Genomic DNA, 24,800 nt, shown 5'->3' with positions numbered 1-24,800 from the left:
TATGGGACATAATACTGTGTACTGGGGCCAGTATGGGGACATAATACTGTGTACCGGGGCCAGTATGGGGACATAATACTGTGTACTGGGGCCAGTATGGAGACATAATACTGTGTGCAGGGGCAACAATGGGACATAATACTGTGTACTGGGGCTAGTATGGGGACATAATCCTGTGTACTGGGGCCACTATGGGACATAATACTGTGTACTGGGGCCAGTATGGGGACATAATACTGTGTACCGGGGCCAGTATGGGGACATAATACTGTGTACTGGGGCCAGTATGGAGACATAATCCTGTCTGCAGGGGCCAATATGGGGTATTACAATGTGCGCAGAAATGCGTGGGGGGGGGGGGGCGGCGGCAGCAGTAGGGGTCAGTTGGTCGAGGTCTTCAGCGTTGGTCGGGGGGGGGGGGGGGCCATGTCAAAAGTTCGCCACGGGGCCCCACCATTCCTAGTTACGTCACTGCTCCCAGCATAAGGTGCAGGCCAGTAAATCCAGCTAACACAAGAACTGAGTTTCACAGCTGAATGTGCCCTTAGATTCTGCAAAGCAGAGTGGTGTACGATTATAGACAGCTTGTTTAGTTGTTCTCTCCTGATCCTGTCAGTTACCAGGTTCAAATTAAAAAAATGACTTAAATAGCAATTCCATCACCTTTTGCTTAAAGGGATTCTATCATTAAAATGCTATTTCTCTGCGCTGCTGTTCGGTAGAAATCCCAGTTTTCTTCTGTATGCAAATGAGTTCTCTTGCAGCACTGGGGGCGGTTCCCAGCGCTCAAACAGCACTTTGGCCGTCCCCAATGCTGTGAGGGAAGTCTCCAGTGCCGCCTCCATCTTCCTCTGTAACGGCCTCTCCCCGCGTCGTCTTCCGGCGCTGGGATCAAACTTCTACACACGTGCAGTCGGCTCTGCTGTCGGGCCTCGGGCAGAGCCGACTGCACATGTCCACAGCCATTTTGTTGTGGCTGATTATGCGCAGTATGCACCTGTAGTTCAAAGGAGTACAGAGTGTAAGTTGGCCATGTTTAAACACCCGGCATTCGCCGTAATAGTACACCGGATGTCGGGAAGGAGTTAATAGACATTTACAGACCATTTTAATACTCATTATTTTTTTTATTTTATTTCTCTTGTAACTGGGGATGATACATTAGCTTCCTACTGCATACTGTAGAGCTCCTCTGGGTCCTTATCTGATGTTGGAATGTAGCAAACTCTGAACTCTGCACCCCCTAGTTTATTCCCCCCTTCCCTACCCCAATAACAGTCTTGGAACTATTACTCTACTATAGATCTGATTTTATGTACTGGATACTGTTATAATATGTTCCTCTTTCAAGCTATATGTCTAGGATGATTCATGTTCACCCCCATTCTTTCCTACAACCTCTCCCTTCCACCTCCTCTCCTTTTCCTATTCCACATGTTTTCTTCCTGTTCTTGCATTTAAAAAAAAAAGCAACTTTTTTTTTTAAACTCATTTGTGAAAAATGTTTTGTGACTTTATTTTTTTTTTTTTATTTCTGCTCCGCTCGTTCCACTTGGATAAGTGGATGTGATTTGATTATCTAACTGTCTGCAGCTGATAAATCTGAAGTACAAATTTTTTAAATTTTTGTTTAAAGTGGCACAAACTCACTCCAGTCAGTGGATGACGTAAAAAGTGGAGTGATGTTTCAGGACAGACGTGTCAGACTTATAGATGCAAATATCTCATCAAACATTTGATTGTGGCTACAATACATGCCACAAGCATGACCATGTTTTCTAGGTTAAAATCTACTCATTCTCATATGTCATTTTGTCCCTTTGATGGCCCTCTTCTTGGTGGGGAGATATCAAACTTGCTGTAATCTGAAATAATATACTATGCTTGTCATTTAAACGTTGAGGACTCTCAGTAACTAGTGAATATATTCTGTGTGACTCATGGCAGCTTTGGGCTTCTGTTATACCACTGCCATGTTTGTGTCTTGGCTACCTGCCCTGATTCTTGTCTTTGATCCGGCTTTTCTTATCTGGACCTGAACACCTATCTATGCCTAGCCTCTGTATTCAAGCTATGCATTTATGCCTAATTCTGTAGTGTGCAGCACCATAGTCCTGATGTGCCTGGTTAGCCACTACCACACAGGAACCAAGAGACAGCAACATGGAAGACACTGTACAGGAAAGTTCAGATCCCCATATTGGTGATAAAATAAGCTAATCCTTTAATAGTCCCACCATGGGGAAATTCAGTGTGTTACAGCAGCATGGATAGTACCGTAGTATATTGCTAGAGAGAACATGTACAAGCTCATAGCAGATAATAATAATAATAATAATGATAATAATAAATTTTATTTATATAGCGCCAACATATTCCGCAGCGTTGTACAATTTGTAGGGTTCAGATACAGACAGATACAAAACAAAGAACGTCATTTCACACAATGGGACTGAGGGCCCTGCTCACAAGAGCTTACAATCTATGAGGTAGAGAGGATGACACAAGAGGTAGGAGGGGCGGCATTGCTTATACAGATAGAAAAAAGATGCTAGGAGTCATAGCAACGAAAAAAGAAAGGAAAAAAAACTTCAGGATCATTTAGTTCTCTGTGCAAAGTGATGTTGATAATACAGCCAGACTGTGATTAGAGGCACAAGGAGGGGGGGCACAGCATGTAGACATAACAGGCAAAATCAGCTTTTTGCAGAGATGGGGGACATATGCAGCTATCACGATAACATGTGAAAACCAAACTTAAACAATGCTCTTAGAGATGCCCTATGGAAAAATGGTTTGGAGCACAGTGGGTCCACAAACTGCTATTACAGTGGATTTATAAAATCTAATAATAATTCAATTTATAATGGAGATAAATACAATGACATTATAATAACACTCCAAAGACATACTGATAGGGAAATGTAGATTGTGAGCTCTGAATGGGACAGTGACTGACAGTGTCTTTGAAAGCGCAATACGGAATATGTTAGCGCTATACAAGTAAGCAAAATGAATGAATGAATGAATAAATGTGTGGTGAACCACACAGAAAAAAATACAGGTCGCACCATTTTTGTATCTGTCTTGTATGCAAATTGATACATTTAGGAATTAGGAATTAATTCTATGGTAGAATAGCTATCTTTTTCCAGATGAGAGTGATCAATTTTCTTAGTTTCCTTGTTATTGTAACCATACCATTCAGTGATCCAAAGCCCTCCCACTGGAAGAGGAAAGCTACGTTTCCTCAGCTGCAGACAAATAACGTCCTACTTGTTATCCAAGCTCAGAGGGGAACAATGTGGTCAGTCTAGGATCAGATAGGGAAGATACACATTTTAACACAGCCACCAGCAATTGTTATGCACACAGATTTTTCTCTTAAATGTAACTTGATGAAAAGGGAGAATTGTGCTGTATACTGTAATTTACATGAAAATAGATACAGCAGGAAATGGATTGTTCTTACAAGATGTAGAGTTTTTGACACTGGTTTGCTGAGCTATGGATTACTATGACGTTTTCTTCCAGGACGATCTTGCATTCAGGATTAAGGTACGTAATGAGTTTAATAAAAAAAATAACTTTAAAACTTACATGCTAGAAAATTGCACTGAATACCTGTCAGGGATGACCTCTTTAGTCTCATGATAAATTATGCTACAATGATTGGTGAATAGAAACCAGTTAATACAGCTAGAAGACAGATGATGATGACAGATGTATTGTAAAGGTTTGAATGCTGGGGGCCCTCACTACTTAGGCCCCAATGATCAGATCAGTGCATTTGGCTATTGGCATAAATCTTGCCGGCATACCTAAATGCCAGTCCATACAAATTTATCCCTATGAGAAACTTGCTGGTGAGCAGAGGAACCTGTAGATACTTAATAAATATAGTATTTATTACTTATTTATGTGCTATTGATAATAATGGTGTCTTATGTTGTAGAGTTTACAGCATATGGTGACAATAGTTTTCTACTGCACTGGCAATATTGCAGGCACTAAGAATAAACACACGAGGAAAACATAAGAACTCTCTCCGCATATCTCTCAACATAACTAAGATAGGTTCACACACTTTACCGACCCACTCAGCAAACATTCATTTTTATGGGGAGTAACAGAGCATCTCCTTTTCTTAGGTGTCGGCTGGTTCCACACCTAATGCTTACTGACAATCCATAAGGGGTAAAAAAGGAAATTCTAATTTTATCAGTCCCTGCTAGTCTTTTCTGACACATTTCATTAGACAGGTCTTCTTAGGTGAAGGGTCTTTTACCAAAGTTCTTTATGTAGGACAAGGACAGTATAAGACCCCATGCACACGACCAAGTGTGCTTCTAATGTGGGGCCGAATTTGCAGCAGAATGTGCTTGGATGACTTTAGGAGTGACGTTCCCGATGCATTTTGTGGTGTACTTGCCTCTATGGGAGCTTCCGATTCATTCTGTTCCAATGATACGGATGGTGATAGAGTGGGTACTGCACTCTGATATAATCCTTGCTCTCACATTGGATGCTCACTTGGTTGTGTGCATGGGGTCTTACAGTGTGTATGTAAAAGAACCACTGACATTTACCTCAGGGAGTTGGGCTACAAAAATCTTCTCAATCACGTGACCTTCCAATAAGAAGACATGATGGGCAGGTTCTTGGATGTAACTACCTTGTAAATGACGTAAAATTTGAGGAAAACTAGACAAATGTCCCAAAAACTACACTACAAAAAAAATAATTGTGCCAACATAAATCAATTAAAAAAAAAGTCAAAAATGTAGAAATTTCCTTAAGAGGTAAAAGAGGCACATAGGTGTCCAACAGTTTAACAGACCTAATAATCTATAAGCCTTACATCTACCTTTCTCATTACCTCATTAAAAAATATGGGCCAAATAACAGGATGCATCAATGCAAAACACTACTTAATATATATCCTGTTTAAATTGGGCACTGTTTAGCGGCTTTATTTTTAGGTCATTGTCCACAGCTATGATGTATGAGTTACAAGCTCATGTCCCATCTCTGTCAGCAGTTCAGTCCGCAAACAAAATGTCACAACAGCATGTGACCTCCTTGCTGCTTGAAGTTTTCTTATTAATCTCCCTTCTAGTTAGAACTAGTTTGAATTGTTACATATATATATATATATATATATATATATATATATATATATATATATATATAGTTCAAAGAAAACAACATTAGGCTGAGGCCCCACGTTGCAGAAACGCTACTTTTTTTGTTGCAGATTTTGCTTCGCTTTTTTGAGCCAAAGCCAAGAATGACTACAAAAGTAATGGGAACTATATAGGAAGTTCTTATATTTCTCCAATCTGCTCAATCCACTCCTGGCTTTGGCTCAAAATACCACAGCAAAATCTGCAACAAAAAAAAGCTGTGTTTCCGCAACGTGGGGTCTTAGCCTGAGGTAGTTTTTGGATAGGACCTTTTTAATTTAAAGTTAGATTCAGTTAGAATTGAAAGTGTGGTCCAAAAAGCTGGCTGTGCACATCATAAAGATGGCAATGCTTTTATGATATCACAATGTACAGGCAGGACAAGAGCATTCCTTCAGTTTCAGGAGGAAGTTATCAAGACCCTGACGTCTGGGGAGAAGGAAGGGCAGGGCCCCAGTACTTCTGGAACTAAAGGTGCCTGTATTATACCGGGGCAAGACTTTCCAAGTGAAGTCCCACAAATGTAAAGGGAAGACCCAAAAAAGGTGCTGTGCTTTTCAAAAAGGGGGATAAGGAAAGATACCATTTACCAATGTGACACCTGGACTGTTAATGAAGGATTGCTTCAGATTATACCACACATCCATAATTATTAATTTTATAATTTGTGCCCTGGTATATCCCCTCTTTATAGCGCCATTAGTTGGTGGTTTTCAACATTCTGGTACTTCAGGAGCAGTGCAAATACAGCATGGCATATGAAAACTATTTATGCAAAATCCTACCCTACAAATAGCATTCTAGCCTGCTAGAGTCCTGCTGTGTGCATTCACATGTGATACATACCATAGCTATATGTGGGAGAAATTACTTAAAGGGGCTCTATCGCCTGATTTTACCAATATGAGATAAACATATCCCTGAATATCCGTTATAAAATTTGAATGTAAAAACAAATATGCAAATGATACTGACCGTGCACGGTGTGCGTTGGATTTCGCTAAAACCGGCAGAATGAAATAAGATGGAGGTGGAACATCACAGGGGAAGGAGGACGTGTTACAAAGAAGAAAGGAGAGGAGGGTATTAATGAAGGATGACGTGGGCTAGTGCATGCACCTCCACTGTGCAAGGTAAATATCATATGCATATTCGTTTTTACGGTCAAACTTTATAACGGGGTGGTCTTTTATAAAATGATTAGCGGGGCCTGAATAGCTTTTTTAAAGGCTATTCAGGGTTATGTTTATCTCATATTGGTAAAATCAGTTGATTAGAGTCCCTTTAACAAATGTGAGTGCATTTAGCCTAGTGTAGAAGTATCATTTTATCTCGGACAACCTGTTTAAATAGAAAATCCTAAATAGTCCATATGCAAAAATAGCCATTATATTATATAGTGCTAGGCTATCTGTGGCATAAAATTAACTGACCACCACACAACTACTGCGCCTGAAGGAGAGTACCTATTCCTTATGTATGGCGATGCTTCTGTAGCCTTTCTCTTTTGCTGTGCTATTAAATAATTTGGATGAATGACAGTTTTATGAATGTTTAGGATTGCTAGCTTCATTGGTACGCTGTGCTATGTAGTTTAGACTAAAGACAAAGTGTACAAAGTGTACCAGTTGACCCATGAACCTCACAAGGTGATTCTGAACATGCAAATGCAAATTTTTATTTTTTTTCCTAAACTCCTTCCAGCTGCAGCAATTTTTCATTTCTTATTTTTACTCCCTGCCTTCCCAAAATCATACACTTTTTTTTTTATTTTTTTTTTTAATTTTTCCGTTCACAGTGCCATGTAGGCTTATTTTTATGTGGGACAAATTGTACTTTATATTGGTACCATTTAATATTCTCTCTAAATTTTTATTATAAAAAATATAAAACCTAAATAGTACAGTGAAAACAATATATACACCCCCCACTTAAAGGGGTTTTCCCATCTCACTCTGTCAGCTCTGCCTGTAATTCTCTTCATCTCACTTCCTGTATTTCTCCTCCCTCCCCTTACCTCTTGCTAAACAAGCTAGGGAAGTCTCACAACACTTATACAGATTAGATAATATGCAGATGCTTGTACAGAATGGACTCAGTGTTTCCTGTGTGTTTACATAGAGAGACAAGAAACAGGGCTTTAATAGCAATGTGCAATTAGCTGAACCATTGTCCTGCTGGCGCTATGTGACGTCACTTGTCCTACTTCCCATAGCAATGCTGTGTAAACAATGGGAGGAATAAGGTCACATAGAAGGAGAAGAAATCAGAATTTATAAAGTAATATATTTAGGAAAAGTCTTCAATTTACATAAGCTACCAGTATAGATAGGCTCCTTGAGCTGAGACAACCCCTTTAAATATCAAAACCTGCATAACCTATAAAAAAAAAGAAAAAAAAACTAAATAAATACATAACAGAGATAATCACCGTATCAAAACAAAACTTAAATTTACCCTCTGGTCCATTGCCATAAAATTCTACCTATATTACACACACATATATACATGTACATTAATTACTTATGTCTTTTTTTTTTTTTTTTTTTTTAAATCTGCAATAATGCAAAAGAACAAAAAAAAAAAGCTCCTTAACCTAAATGCAAAGTGAAACCTGATCCCCATCATAGTTCTCTATCAATGTCCAGTGGACCAGACTTGTCACTCCAAATTGATAAAGAGTCTCCCACTCCATCTAACAACTACAACTCCCCAAGTCCTAGCCACTAATGTCTAAATTATACAATATACGGAACCTATTCTCCAAAATATACAACTTATTCAACTACGAAAACTGCCCCCCCCACACACACACACATCATGGCCCAAATATGGTGCCTGCAAGTCCTATATTTTTTTATCCAACTCAAAACATAACGCAGTTGTGCCAGCATCAGCCCACCAAGTTAGAGGAGATGACCAGGCTAAGGGATGCTAAAGGAGAGACCCCGTCAAAGAGGAGAGGCGTTCACCATACCCAACCTCTGATACCTCAAAGAACACACCTTCCTCGAGTCATGAATCTGTTCCTAAACCTATCATCCACTAGGAAGACTTTTAGTTGCATCAATACTAAGCACCATGCATTCTCATGTAACCTACTGGAAAGCTCTAAAAAATTCTATATGGGTTGAAACCACAATTGCCCCATTATCTTACAGCTTTCATTTTACAGTGTTCCTTATGTGATAGAAAATGACATGTTATCTTTGTTCTATGGGTCATTATATTTATGGCAATACAGGGAAAAAAATACCTTAAAAAAATTAACTTTTTTTTTTCAAAGCAAGATTTCTTTGAATCACCATATTGACCCTCATAACTTTATATATATATATATATATATATATATATATATATATATATATATATATATATTTCCATCTACTAAGCTACGAAAGAGCTTGTGGGGGGAAAAGAAAGCTGAGTTTTTATTGGTACCATTATAGGGTAAGAAGGACTAAAAAAAAAAAGCTATTCAACTATTTTTATGTGTGTTCTAAGTAAAGAGGGGGTTATTTGAACAATTTATATTTTCTCATTTCTTTTAAATTTAAAAAGAAATTACTTTTTTTTTTTTTTACCCACTTCCACCTATAGAACCTGTGATCTGTAGATTGCCCATACTTTAAACTGCAAAATTATTGTATTGCAGTCTATGGTAATATTGGTGTATTACCATCGAACCCCGCCACTGGCAGAGCTCAATAGTAATGTTCCTATGGTGTATTGTGGCTCCCAGTTGTCGCAGGAACAGAATTACATCTTCAGTTCTGTTGCATGGGAGAATTTCGCAACCAAAAAGTAAAATAATAAAACCCTTCAGATGCCTGTGGTCTCATCTAATCATTGCATTTGAGGGCTTAAATTAGTTCTTCAGGAACATAGACTGAATAAATAATTAAAGAACATGTCTTATTGAAAGCAGTTTTAAAAATTCATGAATTTTACTCTTTTATATCCACTCCAACGACTAGTTATGTGTGATTTCAACTTAGAGGGCCTTTCATGTTCTCAGACACATGCAGTTTTATATACCGCTAGAAAGCCAACAGAACACTGAATTCAGCGCACTGTCTGCTTTCCCGTTACGTGCCCTGGAGGAAGAGCTATTGGTGCCATTACCGATAGCTCTTCACTGTCAGAATGGCATTCCTGACAGTCTGAGAACGTCCTTCCTGACAGTCTGAGAACGTTCCTCCTGACAGTACTGTGTGTAGCACTATATTGTGAGGGAGCATTCCTTACCGCCCAACGATGACGCTGAGCGGTAAGGAATGCCCTCCCTACAAACTAGTACTGGGGAGGCATTCCTCATCGCTCAGCGATATCACTGAACAGCAAGGAACCTACTCTCACAGTATAGCGCTACACACAGTACTCGGGGGCGTTCTCAGTTAGACTGTCAGGAACATCCTTCTGAAAGCCAACAGTGTGCTGAATTCAGTGCATTGTCAGCTTTCTAGCAGTATATAAAACCGCATTTGCCCAATGACATGAAAGGTTCTCTTTACGTAATACATTCTATTGGGCAGATAACGGATCAATTACATTTTCACCATCCTTAATATCAGTTTATAAACCTGTCAATAGTGTATGTGGTTTATTCTTTTAAAATGGTATGCTGAAAAGTATTCATTGAAGTGACAAGTAATCATCATGTGGTACACTTCTTCATTTTAGTTACTAAGTTTCCATATCTGACTTTATGACTAAATTGGTGTTTGTGACTATGTAAGAAATGATCCATTGTTGTACTCCAAGAAAGTTATCATTAGATTACCAACCATGAAAATAACATCCTATATGGTTGTTAACTAGCTGACTGTCTCTATATAAAATATCCAGAGCTGCACTAGCTACAGCCTTAAAGTGGTAAAACTGTTATTTTCAGGTTAGCATAATGGTGAATGCAAATCTTAAGCAGATGTTAAGAGTTCAACTATGTCAACAAGAAGTGAAATATGATATAGGAGTTTTTACATGGAATGGTGCTGGAAACTCCCATAGTTTTCATTGTTACCAAACTGTCAATAAAGAGGAAAGAGCTGAAAGTCAGAAAGCGAACACAGGAAGTAAAACGTACAAAGAGATTTCCTGCAATTCAGAGATACACACTGATCCAAATCCAAAGTATAACTCAATAGTATTTCAAATGAAGACATGTCCTGATCTTTACATTGGATATTGGATTTTTCTACATGTTGTCCCCAATTTACTATTATACACACCAGCATAAATGTGGCACATCTATGCACAACTAGATTTAAACTACCATTTATTTGACTTGCTAAACAGGTCGGTGTGTGTAACTATTAGTAAATCCGGGTCACTGATAGTTGGTGTAGATGTTTCATTACCATTCTTAAAGCTTCCTTCTTACAGGAAGTCTCTGTCAGCCGGGAAATGATGATGAAGCCGGATCCAGTACTGAGCAGAGGACAGTCTCACAAGTGCAATCATACCTTAGATTTTTGTTAATCTTGGCTTCAGCTGCACAAAAATTAAATTTTTCAATATGCAAAATAGAATAAAGTGCTTTGAGGAAGCCGCAGACACTGAATGGGCTCTGGTTTCAGTTTCTCTGTTTTCCCAGCTTGTGAAGCAGCTAAAATCTCCCCTCACTCCCCCAGAATCCATTTTAGCTAATCAAGAGAATATTGTACTGGCAACAATCAACCCCCTAGCCACCAATCAATGCATTCCAACCAACGCATTGCTATATACTACTACACCCAAATGGCTAGCTACCTAGTTAGATAGACAGAAATATGTCTATATAAATGCACAGCTTGACGGTTACATGGATGGATAGGTGCAAACATAAATAAATACATGGTTAAAGAAATGTATAGATGGCTAGATTTATGCATAGATGGATGCACACATGTATAGACCGGAGGATATATAGATTCAGAGAAGAAGTTGCATACATAAATAAATTCAGAGATAGTTGCATAGTTGCAAAGATGATGCAGAGATGGGTAAGTAGATGCATATATCTAAGCATCTTTATCTATCAACTATGAATCTATTACTCTATGCATCTATCTATAATTCTAGCTAAATAACTACAAGTCTGTCTATCCACCTGGCTTACTAGCTAGCTATTTGACTGTAATCATGTATAATAGCTGTTGGTGGACAGAGGCTTGATGTTTGCCAGTCCAATATTCCCTTAGATGCTTGAGGATTTTAGCTGCTTCCCAAGCTCTGTCCAGAAGTCAGGAAAGCAGACAGGATGTTCACTATCTGCAGGGTGGAGAAGCTGGGCAGAGTATTGTAGAGAGGCAGAGCTGGAAGAGAGCCCATCAAAGTTCTCCATGTCCTAAATGTACTTTATTCAAAGATGCATATCAGGAAAAATGTGATTTATTTGCAAATAGAGACAAGATTTACAAAAATAAAGGAATGAGGTTGCTTATGAGACTGTCCATTGGTAGGTATTGGGGCTGGCTGCTTCCTGTTTCCTGACACCTTTTAACAGGTTAATGTTTTTAACAACAATAGAAGGTACATGGACCATTAATAACATTGTGGATTTTTTCTACCTTACATCCAATTTCTCTTTCCAAAGCTGTGTGGAAAAAAGCTGTGCAGGATGTTGACAACCTATTATTACTTTGGTTGGAATGAATACTATATTAGCAACATGTTACAGAAATAAAAACTTCTATTGTTAAAATTACAAAATATGCAGAGTGAATAATTTGTAAAAATAAAATTTTGTAAAATAAGTGCAAGCATCTACCCCCTCCTAACAGCCCCCAATTATCCAACAGCGGGACAATTTTTTTTCCATGGATAGGATAGGTCACCTCTCTGATCTGTAGGGGACTCTTCATTCTCGGGGTCAGTGTGAGTAGTGGCAGTCGAAATATACATGTGAAAAACTTGAACTATAGATGGTGAAACAGCACGAAAAAAATCTTTCTCAATCTGTTCTTTACAAATAGGGTATCCCTCAGAATAAAGTGAGCTCCAGTGAGATAATCTGAGTAAATCAGTGGTGCTATAGTCAAACAGAGCAGGACCCCGTGCGCATCACTGTAAAGTTATGGTTTGCCAACAAAAACTGAATGATGTATCTGGCATTACTACAGGTACAAGTTATCATATGACATAAACAGAGTTGGGTGCAGGTAGGTAGATCTGGGAATCTGCCCAGGTTGTCAGAAGGACTACCAGCAAGCCATTCTTCTTCGAATAAAGTAATGTAAAGATTGAGAGTTCTCCAGTAGTTGATACCTTTTTTAATGGCTAACATATTGCAAGCTTTCGGAACTACTCGGTTCCTTCATCGTTGATACCAGCCTGATGAAGGAACCGAGTAGTTCCGAAAGCTCGCAGTATGTCATAATTTTTTCTTAGCCATTAAAAAAGGTATCAACTACTGAGAACTCTCAATCTTTACATTTCATATCCACTGAATAATATGGTACAAAGATACATTTTTCTTATACAAATTATTGATAAAGTAGTTAGATATAGATTTAAAAAGTCTAGCACCACTGAAATACCTTCTAAATCATAGAACATAACAGTGAACATAACTTTTTGTGTCAAAACCAAATACTGCTGTAGAGAAAATAAACTTTTAGGCTAAGGCCCCACATGGCGTCTCCTAGCAAAAAAGCATAGTGGAAAAAAACTGCAGCAGCAACGCATTGTTTTAGACAGAAAGTTTGCAAAGGTCTCCAACATGGGCAAATCACGGCGTTCACGTGGGGCCCCAGCCTTACTCTGAATGAAAATTAACAGTTCACTGCTACGCCCAGCGAACACCCATATTTGCCCATGGTCACCACTCCCTAGCATAAAAGTTGACAGGTCCAGGAGGACTACAGACCAAAACAGTTGCTTCGGCAGAATTTTCTTGGCAGCAAAATAGTACTTTGACACAAAAATGAGATGCTCATTATGTCATTAACAACACATTCAATGGCATTCAAGTGGTTAAAGGGAGTCTACTATCTCTTTCAAGCATATTCAACTCTCACCACTGTGTTAGTGCACATTATAGTGATAAACAACACACCTCTGTTATGTGTGTCACTATCGTAGATGTGAAGAAAAACTTTGAAGCTTTATGCAAATGAGGCATTTGATGCACTTTGGTTGTGTGGGCTTTCAGCTCCCTAGAGCAATGCTCTGGCCATTCAGACAGCTTTCATATTCTGCTTGCTACTCCCTGCCCTTTGCAGTGGAGCTTGATCCTCCCACCCATCACCCATCCTATTTAACACGAGCAGTACTCCAGGAGCTGAAGGCCCACCTTCAGTGCAACAACTGCCTCATTTGCATAAAACTTTATAGTGGTTTTTCTTCAAGAGTAACATATATAACAAGGGTATGATTATCACCGTAATGTGCTCTGTAATGTAGTGATGACAGTTGAATCTGGGGTTTTCCCATCTCCCTGTTTCAGCAGTCTCTTCTTCTTACTTTCTGTATTCCTTATCGGTCAAAGCCACCTACCCCCCGCCCCTCCAGCTTGCTGAACAGGACACCATGAAGTATCACAATACTTATGTTTACTAGAAATCAAATGTAATGCAGATCAAATAATATGCACATGCCTCTAGAGAACTCTGTTATCTATGTGTTTACATAGATAGATAATGGACACTTTATTAGCAAACTAACAATTGGCTGAATGGTAGAGCTGTAGATAAGTGAGAGCAGTGTGTGACATCACTTGTCCTGCTTATCACACAGGTCTTGCTCCATGGAAATGATGTGTAAACAATGGGAGGAATAATTTCACATATCAGGAAAACAAAGCAGCATTGCTAAAACTATATATTTAGGAAAATTCTTCAATTTACACAAGATACCAGTGTATATATAAGATCCCTGAGATAGGAATACCCCTTTAGTTAGAAATTCTGGTGGTAGCAGACTTTTTATTCCTTTTATTCATTTATACCTTCACTGAAGACTTGCATGCTTTCCTTCATTTGCCCACTATGAACTGTAATACACTACCGTCCCTGCCCAGCTCCACTGAGGCTTTTGTGCTTTTGTGCATTTTTATGTTTTATATTTGTGTGGGGACATACTACTCCTTGCTTTCAATGCAATGACATTGTAAAAATGTCCAAAGGTCACACTTTGTTTTGTGGATTGTAGTACTGCAAACACATAAAAATAACAGCAAGGTGTACCACCCAGCAACAATGTTCTCTTAGATACAGTATTTGTTTAGTATTTGCTATGTGTGATGCTTCCTACACATGCTTTTTCTGACTTGAAAAAGTGTAATCCATGCATGGTATAAAGAGCACAGTCAATACAAAAAGAGGAGTATAACAAAATATAAGTAAATAAAACCATCCACAGCATCACAGAGAACAGGCAGCTGGACAGTCATTCACCATTCATACAGCTCTGCACCCTTGCCCCACCCCCCAACCCTAGGAACACAGATATTTACAGCCAGTGCATTCACATTTTTTTTTTTTTTTTTTTCAAATTTATGAAGCCATTCCCAGCATAAGGCTGTTCATATGGTGCCTTTATACCAAAAAACGCATGTGGTATAACCATTGTGTTTTCAACAATTTTGTTTAAATTAATGCAATCATCATGAAGTTTTATGGTGATCTAAGCTCAGTTCTTTGGAACCAATGTGTATCTGGGGGCTAAAATTCCACTACAGTGTAGTCATCTAAAACTGGCATTATACATCTTATTAAATGCTGTACTTTGACACAGCTTTAGAAGCATTTTTTGATCTGTTGTAGTGGTTTTCAATCTTTTCTAGTGAAGAATCCCCTAGTGAGAAAATGTCCCACCGACGTACCCCCAAAGTAGCGATTACTCATAAATGTTAATAAAATAAGGCATAGTTTGGAGCCTTTGTTAACAATTGTGTAATGACCTCCTCCATGCCCCCACATATAGTACAATGTCCCCTCAGTTCCCCTACACTCAGTAGAATGTCCACATCAGTGCCTTCATACTCTGTATAATGGCCTCATCCGTGCCCCGCAGGTAATATAATGGCCATGCCCAACATGTATAGTAATGGCCTCCACATGTAAGATAATGACCCCCACAGTGCCCCCATGCTCAATGATGTTAAAGGAGCAAGTGGTAAGATGTATTAACAACTTACCACCGTGGCGGATTGAGGGTACTCATGCAAATGAAATATTTGCTTGATTTTACTAACTTGTCTCGGTTTGACTGGTTTCATGAGTTACATCCCCACTTTCTTTCCAAACTAATTTTTGTGGATAATGCTGTATACTTCTGCTTCCACAACCGTTGACTTTACAGCACTTTGTCATGTCCGGTGATTATACAAAAAAAATCCCCCATCACCTTAGAGTGGAATTTCCCTCTGGCAAATTCCATCTATAATGAAGCAGAACTCCCCAGACAGTAATGTCTCACAGCCATGTCTCCTCTCATACACGCTCCATTATGAGGCGATGCTGCAGTGTTATACATCAAAAAATACAAAGAATTTCGTATTTGGCACACACAGATTTGGTGCAGAAGTTTCTATGCAGAAAATTCATCTGAATGTGTTGTTTCACCGGCGTAATATCTGCAAACCCCTTTCAGACGAAATCTGCTGTATGTAAATATATCATAGAGAATATCAAGAATCTTATCAATAGGAAAGTGCTACTTAACATCTAGTATATACGTAATGGTTATTAGAAATGTATCTAATTTTTAATTATAGTTAGCTATTGTTAAAGGGGTGTTCCCATAACTCTTGTTCTGCAGCCTGCAGGTCTCTGTGCTCTCTTCACTTCCTGGATTTCTCGGCACATTGGTGGGCGGGGTTTCACTTGCTCTGCTATCTACTATGTTTGCATTCAGTAATGAGGGATTGGTTGTAAATGCATTACCACAGTATAAAGCTGATGTGGAAACTGAAATAGCAGAGCTGGATTTGAGTCAACTTGCATTACATACAGAGGTAACGGACTCCTTATCTCAGCCCTTATCAGCCAAATTCAATTAAACCGGCTGATAAGTAGAAAAGCTGAAGATACAGCACAGTAATCCCAGTGCTCTCACCTCCCCCCTCCCCTATTTGAGGAGCTCCGTTGCTTGTCAGCCCCTCCCTCCTCCCCTGAGAGCAGGCAGCTACTTCACTTGGGAATTGAGCAGATAAGCCCAGTGGCCATAGAAACGTATGTAAACAATGAAGTGAATAAATTAAGATAACGGCCAAACAAAGCAGTTTTGATAACGCAATGTATTTAGAAAAAGTCTTAAATCCACATAAACTAGCAGTATAGATAGGATGCTTTTCATGGGACAACCCCTTTAGGAATGCCAGATCCTGATTAGTTAAAACAAAGTGGAATAGATTTCCATCCATATATAAACTTTTAGGATATTTCTATTCATGTCCAGGTAAAAAAAAAAAAAAAAACAAGCTCACATTTGGACGGTTTATGTTTTTTAACATGATTGTCCTCCATGGGGTTACGGATGCCAGTCTGTAGACTATTCATAATTCAGTTCTATTGATTTGATTACTTTCCTTAAATATTTCAGCTTTCTGACTATTTACCATCGCACAAATACTTGCCAAGAGACAAATTTAAAAAAATATATATATTTAGGTGATGATACTTTATTAATACATCACATGATACAAAAATTGATGAAAAAAGGTGAACAATTACAACAACTCAAACACAGGCTATGCAGGAAGATGTAAAATATAGAATAAGCTCCCCACATACAGCCGCTAGGAACGCAAATAAGGGAATACAGACATGGGGAACATCACACTAATGATCAATAATAAAGCAACACAGATTATAGCAGTTATAACAAAACTGTAATGAAATACCCCAGTGGATGGTAATGACCAAATGGAGCGAGAGGAAGAAGCTACCAAAAGTATCCAAAATATACCATAAAGACCCAATTATATATACGTCTCATGAATAACGCAGCCAATTTAACCCCATCCCACCAAAGTCAGTTTATGACGTTCTGACAGAGCTTGATTTTTAAATCTGACGTGTCACTTTATGCAGTAATAACTTTGGAAAACTTTTTACTCACTAAAGTGATATTTACATTGTGCTTCGCCTTTTTGGGTAAATTTTGGTCAATATTAGAGATGAGCGAGTACTGTTCAGATCAGCCGATCCGAACAGCATGAATGGATGCACCTGGTACTTCCGCTTTGACGGCGGCCGGCCACTTAACCCCCCGCGTGCCGGCTACGTCCATTAATTTCTATGCGAGCGTGCTGTTTGGATCGGCTGATCCGAACAGTACTCGCTCATCTCTAGTCAATATATATTGAGTTTAAATATGAGAAAATAGTCTGGTTGAAATTTTGAAAAATATGCATTTTAAAAAGTTTGAAGTGATGTGTTTTGTGTACAGATAGTCATACCACCTAAATTAGATCATAAATGTAATGTACCAGAGCTCTGCTTTGTGTTGGCATCAAACTTTAATCACCTTTTAATATTTTATGGACATTATAAGGGTGCATTCACACGGAGTAAAGTGGCACTGATTTTGCCACAATAACTTGAGTAAAGAATCCACGCTGAAAAACAGACTCCCATTGAGTTCAATGTGTACCGCACGGAAAACTGAACCCATTGAAGTCAATGGGAGTCTGTTTTTCAGTGATGATTCTATACTCGAGTTATCCCATATCCTGAGCCCTTGCGATGCCAAAACAGTGGAAACCCCCCAAAAGTGACCCTATTTTGGAAGCTAGTCCCTTCAAGGAATTTATCAAGGGTTACAGTGAGTAATTTGACCTTACAGGTCTTTCAGAGAATTGGGCCATATAAATGGAAAATGACATTCTTATCTATAAAATGTAGCTTTAATCCAAAATGTTTCATTTTTACAAGGGGTTACAGGAGAAATGCACCCCATAATTTAAGCAATTTCTCCTGTCTTAAGAAATGACTTGCATAGGGATATAAATTTCTGAATTGGCAAACCGCAGGGAATGAGACCCACTGAGCTTTTCAGAGAGCAGATTGTGCTGGAATTGGTTTCAGGCCCCATGTCACAATGACAGAGCCCCTGAGGTAACAGCACAGTGGAAAGCCACAATAAATGACCTTATTTTGGAAACTAGACTAGAATTTATCGAAGGGTATAGTCAGATTTTTGTACCCACAGCTGTTTTACCAAATTTACTTTCCCATAAAATGTCTTATTAAACCCAAATTTCTCATTTTCACAAAAGGTTAAAGGAGAATAAGCCCCCACAGTTTTACACAATTTCCTCTGAACACAGATATACACCCATGTGTAATCATAAACTGCTGTATGGGTACATGGCGGAGCTTGGAACGGAAAGAGCGCTATTTAGGTTTTAGAGGGCAAATTTTGCTGGAATAGTTTTTGGGTGCCATGTCTCATTTGCAGAGCCTTTAACCTTTTCCTGACATCTGCCATATTAGTATGGAGGATGTTGCATGTGTAAGCTGCTCGGGAGCCTGGGGGCCACCATAGCTGCCGGGTGTCTGCAGTTTTATACAGCAGACACCCAGCGTTATTGTCCACTTTTGGTGCCTGCACCGTTTGCGGGCATTAATCCTTTTGGCGCCTCAGTCAAAGCTGACCGAAGTGCCATTTCACTGGTGGTGCAAGCTTGTGTGCTGGTGTCCCGTTGACATGACAGCCCGGGGAGCCTTGTGAAGGCTTCCAGGCCTGTCTGTTCTTTATTTCTATTGCAGGTTACTCTATGTAGCCTGCAATAGAAACGCTGGTATTTTGCAATGCATTAGCATTGCATTACATTAGTGATCAGACCTGCTGGGGTTCAATACCCCTCGGTAATGCAAGAAAAAAAAAAAAAAGTATTAAAAATTTATATTTCCCTAGAACACATTTAAAAGTACTTAAATACTGTGAAACAGCTACACATTAGGTATCCCTGTGTCTGAAAACATCCGCTCTACAAATCTATAAAACTATTTTTCCCGGGGAGCGTGGCTTGGCATGCACGCGGGCGGCAGCTTACCTTAAGAGCTCCGCTCTAGGCTCCGGGACTTGGGCTATTTTCAGTGGCGAAATGGGCAAATCCCGGTCACAGCGCTCCAAGGGGGATTCGTCTGCCCTTCCTCCACCTGCTGGGAAGATTCCAACCTTCTTCACCCCGCGGTCGGGGCGGCGGGGACCCGTTCAGGATGCGGCCTACTGTCCGCCGCCGGCGCCATCTTCCTCATCGGCGCATGTGCGCCTGCGCGAACTACCCGGCTTCCTCTCCTCCTCTATGCCGGATCTCCGCTGCCAGGACTCGACCGCTCCGGGGCCTTCCACGCTGCCCGCCATAGGATCACGGGTATCTGCGGCTGTTTCTCCTGCTCTGGCCTCAGCCGGTTCCTCCTCTGAACCACCCGTGCTCCACATGTGTGATGCTCCACAGGGAGCAGCGGCGTCAGCGGCACCACTGCTCTCTGCTCCTGCCTCTCCACCATTTGACCCCAGGTCCACTCCTAGGACCCTTCAGTCCTCACCCCCACATCTCCACCGTCCCATATGGCCTCAGGGGTCCCTGGAGGTAGCATCTGAATGGGGTGCCAGCCCCCATCCTGGACATCACCTCTCCCCACCGGCCGGCCTGGACCTGGTATCCGCTGCTCCTGGCCCTGATTTTCCCTCCGTGGTGGGTTCGCTCCCCCCAGCTGCTGGTGAAGGGGCACCTGGATCTACATCTCCCGCTGTGACCCTCCGTGTGGAGGCCCCTGTTTTTGTATCTCACCTTCCTCCACCTGAAGAGGCTGCTCTGACTCTGCGGAAGTTTCCAGAATTACAAGCCTTATTAGCCCTAAGCCGGAGGGATATGGACAGTCTTGCTTCTGATTTAAAGAGCGCCTGGCGCCGGGACCTGCGTGTGGTCCAAACGGACATTTCTGATTTACAGCAACGAGTACAGGTCCTGGAGGATTCACGATCTGCCACTTCCTCTTCTCTCGACTCCATCCAGCAGCAAATGGCGGTTCACTCCGCGCAAATTTGTAATTTGGTCTCTCACATGGATGATATCGAGAACCGCAACCGCCGCAACAATATCCGCATTCGAGGTCTTCCAGAATCAGTTCAAACGGCGGATCTGGTTTTGGTTCTGTCTGGCATCTTTAACTCGCTGTTGGGGCGCCCTCCTGACTCTCACATTGAGATGGACCGTGCTCACCGGGCTCTCCGTCCCCGCAGTGAGGACCCCGGTAAACCAAGAGATGTCATTTGCCGGATTCATTACTATGCTACCAAGGAAGCAATCATGCATAGGATTAGAGATGTTGGCACAGTGGACTTTGAGGGAGCCTCCCTGTCGATTTACCCGGATCTCTCCAGATACACTCTTCGGCAACGCGCAGCCCTGAAGCCTCTTCTTTCCCTCCTTCGGGAACGTAAAATTCCTTACCGCTGGGGTTTTCCATTCTCATTGCAAGTCCGCCGGGGTGACCGACTGTGCTCTCTTGCCCATCCAGATGATCTTCCGGTTTGCCACCTTTGCAACTTCCTGACTGGTCTTCCCTGCTTGCTGATCCTAATCGGTCCGGCCCTTTTCGCCTGCAATGGGATGCTGCAGAAGACTTGGGTGACTCCGGCCCCCTGCGTCCTCAAAGGCCTCAACGTCAGCGTAGACCCTCCTCTGTCCAGGGGTCCCAGAAGTGACTATCTACGTTGCACTTTGGTTGTCTGTGACCGGACTCTGTGAGTTTGTTCCATGCCCTGTTTCGTTGTGATGACTTTTTTCTAGCCTTACCTTTTTATATGTTTTTGCCCGCTCTTATATGTTATTTGCTCCAGTCCTCTAGCCGCTTCCTACTTTTTGTATGTTACTAGTCTGTTCAGATGCCCGTGTGTCGGAGCCGGAGCTGCTCTCTCTCCTGCTTGTGCCTTTCACTCTTCTCTGTGTGTTTCTCTTCTGGTGCTCTGTCTTTGGCCGCGTGGCTTGCCTTCTCTGTCCCCACATAGCTCTGTCCCTGCAGTGCGGGGTCATCTGGAGACTTGTGCTCCTGTCGCCTAGCTTTCCCCCGAGGGTACCCCGCAAGCCCTCTTTTTGTGTTCTTATTCAGTGTTTTGTGTGAGGTCTCTAGCTCTCTTGAGATCTCTGGCCTCTGGTCCTTAGTCTTTGCGTGTTCCTTGTGTAGTTTGGTCTTCCTCCCCCCCCTTCCGTTCTTCCCTCCTGTATCTTATTTGTTCTTTGTTCCCCCCTAATGTCGGATATAACTGTCTCCTCTTTCAATGTTAAGGGGCTCAATGTCCCTGAAAAGCGTTCGCAAGTTCTATACGATGCCCATAAACGTAGGGTGCAAGTTTTATGTTTGCAAGAAACCCATTTCCTGGCTACCTGTACACCCACGATTAAGAATAGATACTATCCGCAATGGTTCCATAGTAGTAGCGCTTCGGGTAAGGTTAAGGGGGTGGCCGTCTTTTTCCATAAAAATCTCCCCGTGAAAGTCTTAGACTCTTTAGTGGATAGTGAAGCGAGGTACTTATTTCTTATCTGTGAAATTTCAGGTGTTGTTTATACGATTGCTAACATATACGCTCCCAATGTTGATCAGGTTCCTTTTCTGCTGTCTGCCCTGTCTGCGCTCCAGTCCTTCGCCAGGGGTCATATGATTGTCTGCGGTGATTTTAACCTCCCGCTTAACCCTTTGCTAGATACTTCCACGGGTAGGTCCCAGATTTCTTATGGCGCTCTAAATAAGGTTCGGAAGGCCTTGAACGCCTTGCTGTTATGTGATGTTTGGCGAATCCTCCACCCGACCGACAGGGACTACTCCTTTTTCTCCCATCCTCATGGTTCGTACAGTAGGATTGATTATATCTTCTTTTCTCATAATCTTCTTTCCTCTGTCTCGGCAGCCTCGATTGGTGTTGCCTTCCTCTCTGACCATTCTCCAGTTTCCTGTGTTTTTCGTTCACCTGTTGCCAGCTCGCGGTCTAATACTTGGAGATTGAATGAATCGCTCCTTCTTGATCCGCAGTGTTTGGCGGAGCTGAAGCTTTCTGTCTCTCACTTTGTACAGGATCACTCTAGTGACGTCACCGCCCCTGCGATACAGTGGGAGGCTCTGAAATGCGTTCTCCGCGGAGTGCTGATGAAGCATGGTGCGCGTCTAAAGAGAGAGGCTGGTCTGAAGCTTCGCTCTCTCTTGAGCGATCTGGCAATCTTAGAAGCTCAGCACAAGCGTACGCTCCAGCAGGCAACTTTGGCGTCTCTGACTGCTACGCGTCAAGAGATTAGGTCCCTTCTTGAACGGAAGCATCAGCGGCTTCGTCTATTGGGACAGCGCTCATTTTATGAATGGGGTAACAAGGCGGGCCGCCTGCTAGCGAGGGCAGTTCGGGAGCGCCATGCAGCCCAACACGTCATGGCTCTCAAATCGCCCTCGGGCTCTATTACTCATACCACATCTGCCATTGCCGCGGCCTTTCAGGAGTATTATAGTTCCCTCTATCATTTACCCCCACCGGGTCAGGTCCATCCGGCTCCTGCCACTGGAACCTCTCTTTCTCAATATGTTGCTAGTACTGCCCTTCCGTCTCTGCGCCCAGAGGATGTGGCTGTTCTGGAAACTCCCTTTTCTGCAAGTGAGCTGGAATTGGGTATTGCCTCCCTCCCCGGGGGCAAGAGTCCGGGCCCGGATGGATATACAGCGCGGTTTTTTAAGGTGCTTAAGGCTGATTTGGCGCAGCCGCTCCTGCGCGCGTTTAACTCCTCTACTTCTGGGGTCCCCTTCCCCCCTGCTTTCCTCCAAGCCCATATTACTGTAATACCTAAAGAGGGCAGGGATCATTTGCTCTGTGCTAATTATAGGCCAATCTCGCTCCTGAATACTGACGCTAAGCTTTATGCCAAATTGATTGCCAATCGCCTGAGCCCGTTCATGGGAGAACTTGTACATCCTGATCAGGTGGGGTTTATCCCTTGTAGGGAGGCCCGGGACAACACCCTGCGGGCCTTCTCTGCAATTCATCAGGCACAGCGCTCTCGAACCCCTATGATGCTGTTGTCTCTCGATGCGGAGAAGGCTTTTGACAGGGTGGACTGGAAGTTTTTAGAGGCTACCTTGACTCAAATAGGCCTCGGCCCAGCCATGCTCGCGCGCATTCAGGCTCTCTACAGTTCTCCTATGGCTCGGGTCCGGGTTAATGGTTCTCTTTCCTCCCCCTTTACCATTTATAATGGTACTAGACAAGGCTGCCCGCTCTCCCCTCTCCTATATGCACTAGTAATGGAGCATCTCTTAGTCGCTATTAGGAACAACCCTGATATCCGTGGCCTGCAGATGCGTAACTGTCATCTTAAGGTGTCTGCTTTTGCAGATGACGTTCTCCTGTTCATCACCAGCCCGCTTACTTCTCTCCCGTCCGTTCTCAAGGAGATTAGCACTTACAGCTTCTTTAGTAATTATAAGATCAATTTGACAAAAAGCACAGCCTTAGATGTCTCACTGCTTCCGTCGACCCTTGGTGCCTTGCGTTCTTCCTTTCCATTTTCGTGGTCCCCCAGATCCATTAAGTATCTGGGAGTGCAGTTGCCCCGTAATTTGGGAGATACCTATATGCTGAATTTCCTTCCGATACTCCGCACATTGCGGTCTGATCTTGAGCGCTGGGACACCAAGGGCCTCTCGTGGCTGGGACGCATCAATTTACTGAAAATGAATGTCCTCCCTAGGTTGCTGTATCTCTTTCAGACTGTCCCGGTGATCCTGCCTTCGTGTTTTTTCTCGGGCATTAACAAATCCTTTACCAAATTTGTCTGGGCCTCGAAACCCCCCCGTATTGCTCGCAGTACGCTAGCTCGTTCCAAACGAAGAGGAGGCCTGGCGGCTCCAGACTGTATGAGATACTACTTAGCGGCGGTCGCTACGCGTATTCTTGACTGGCATCATTCGGCTAAGACTAAGCTCTGGGTTTCCCTCGAGGACTCATTGAGCCCTGTCCCCCTCACTGCACTTCCCTGGCTCCATGAGAAATATTGGACTGATGATAAACAGTATCCACTTCCCTATATAGCGCGCCAGACTATGGGAGTATGCCGTAGATTTAGTGCCATGCGTCTCCTCTATACGAACGATGGCCCCATGACTCCCATATCGGGTAACCCGGACTTTCCTGCAGCGTTGGGCTCTTCCTTCTTATCTTATCGCGTCGGCTCTCCCACCCTTCGCTTTAAGCAGGTCACTTCTGCCTCTTCGCTTCTCTCCCACTCTGAGATTTTGACTCAATCCTCTGGTTCGGATACACCTCTCTCCTCTTGGCAATACTCCCAGCTTTCTCACTTCTACTCCTCTTTGCGGCCCTCTCGGGACCTTCATAGATCCTTGTCGCTGTTCGAACATCTTTGTATCTCTTCCACTCCTCCCTCCCACACTGTCTCCCTTCTGTATGGTCTCTTGCTGGACGGGGCTGAGGATTCGCTTCCGTCATTTACTGGTGGGTGGGAGAGGGAATTGGGGGCCTCATTCCCTCCTGATGTGTGGTCTTCGGCATTTCGTGCGTGTCATACCTTCTCTATGTCATGCAGGGCGCAGGAGACCAATTTTAAGATACTTTCCAGGTGGTATCGAGTTCCTGCCCTCCTGCATGATATTTACCCCTCCACCTCTGATAGGTGCTGGAGAT

The 24,800-nt window shown here is 42.2% G+C and overlaps 1 protein-coding gene across 2 annotated transcripts in view; it reads left to right on the top strand.

The window, feature by feature from the left end:
* TNS3 (tensin 3) overlaps positions 1 to 24,800 on the top strand; it is a 216,818-nt gene that overhangs the window by 36,340 nt on the left and 155,678 nt on the right. The window contains exon 1 of one of the 2 annotated variants that reach the window (XM_075271074.1): positions 3,285 to 3,558. The exons of the other annotated variant lie outside the window; for it this stretch is intronic. Coding sequence (XP_075127175.1) covers positions 3,508 to 3,558 — 51 coding nt within the window. The 5' untranslated portion in view covers positions 3,285 to 3,507. Of the gene's footprint in view, positions 1 to 3,284; positions 3,559 to 24,800 lie in introns of those variants that run through there. 2 annotated transcript variants of the gene reach the window in all.

The sequence above is a fragment of the Leptodactylus fuscus genome, chromosome 4 (assembly GCF_031893055.1).
Source record: "Leptodactylus fuscus isolate aLepFus1 chromosome 4, aLepFus1.hap2, whole genome shotgun sequence".
NCBI lineage: Eukaryota > Metazoa > Chordata > Amphibia > Anura > Leptodactylidae > Leptodactylus > Leptodactylus fuscus.
This window is presented reverse-complemented; position numbering and strand designations above follow the sequence as displayed.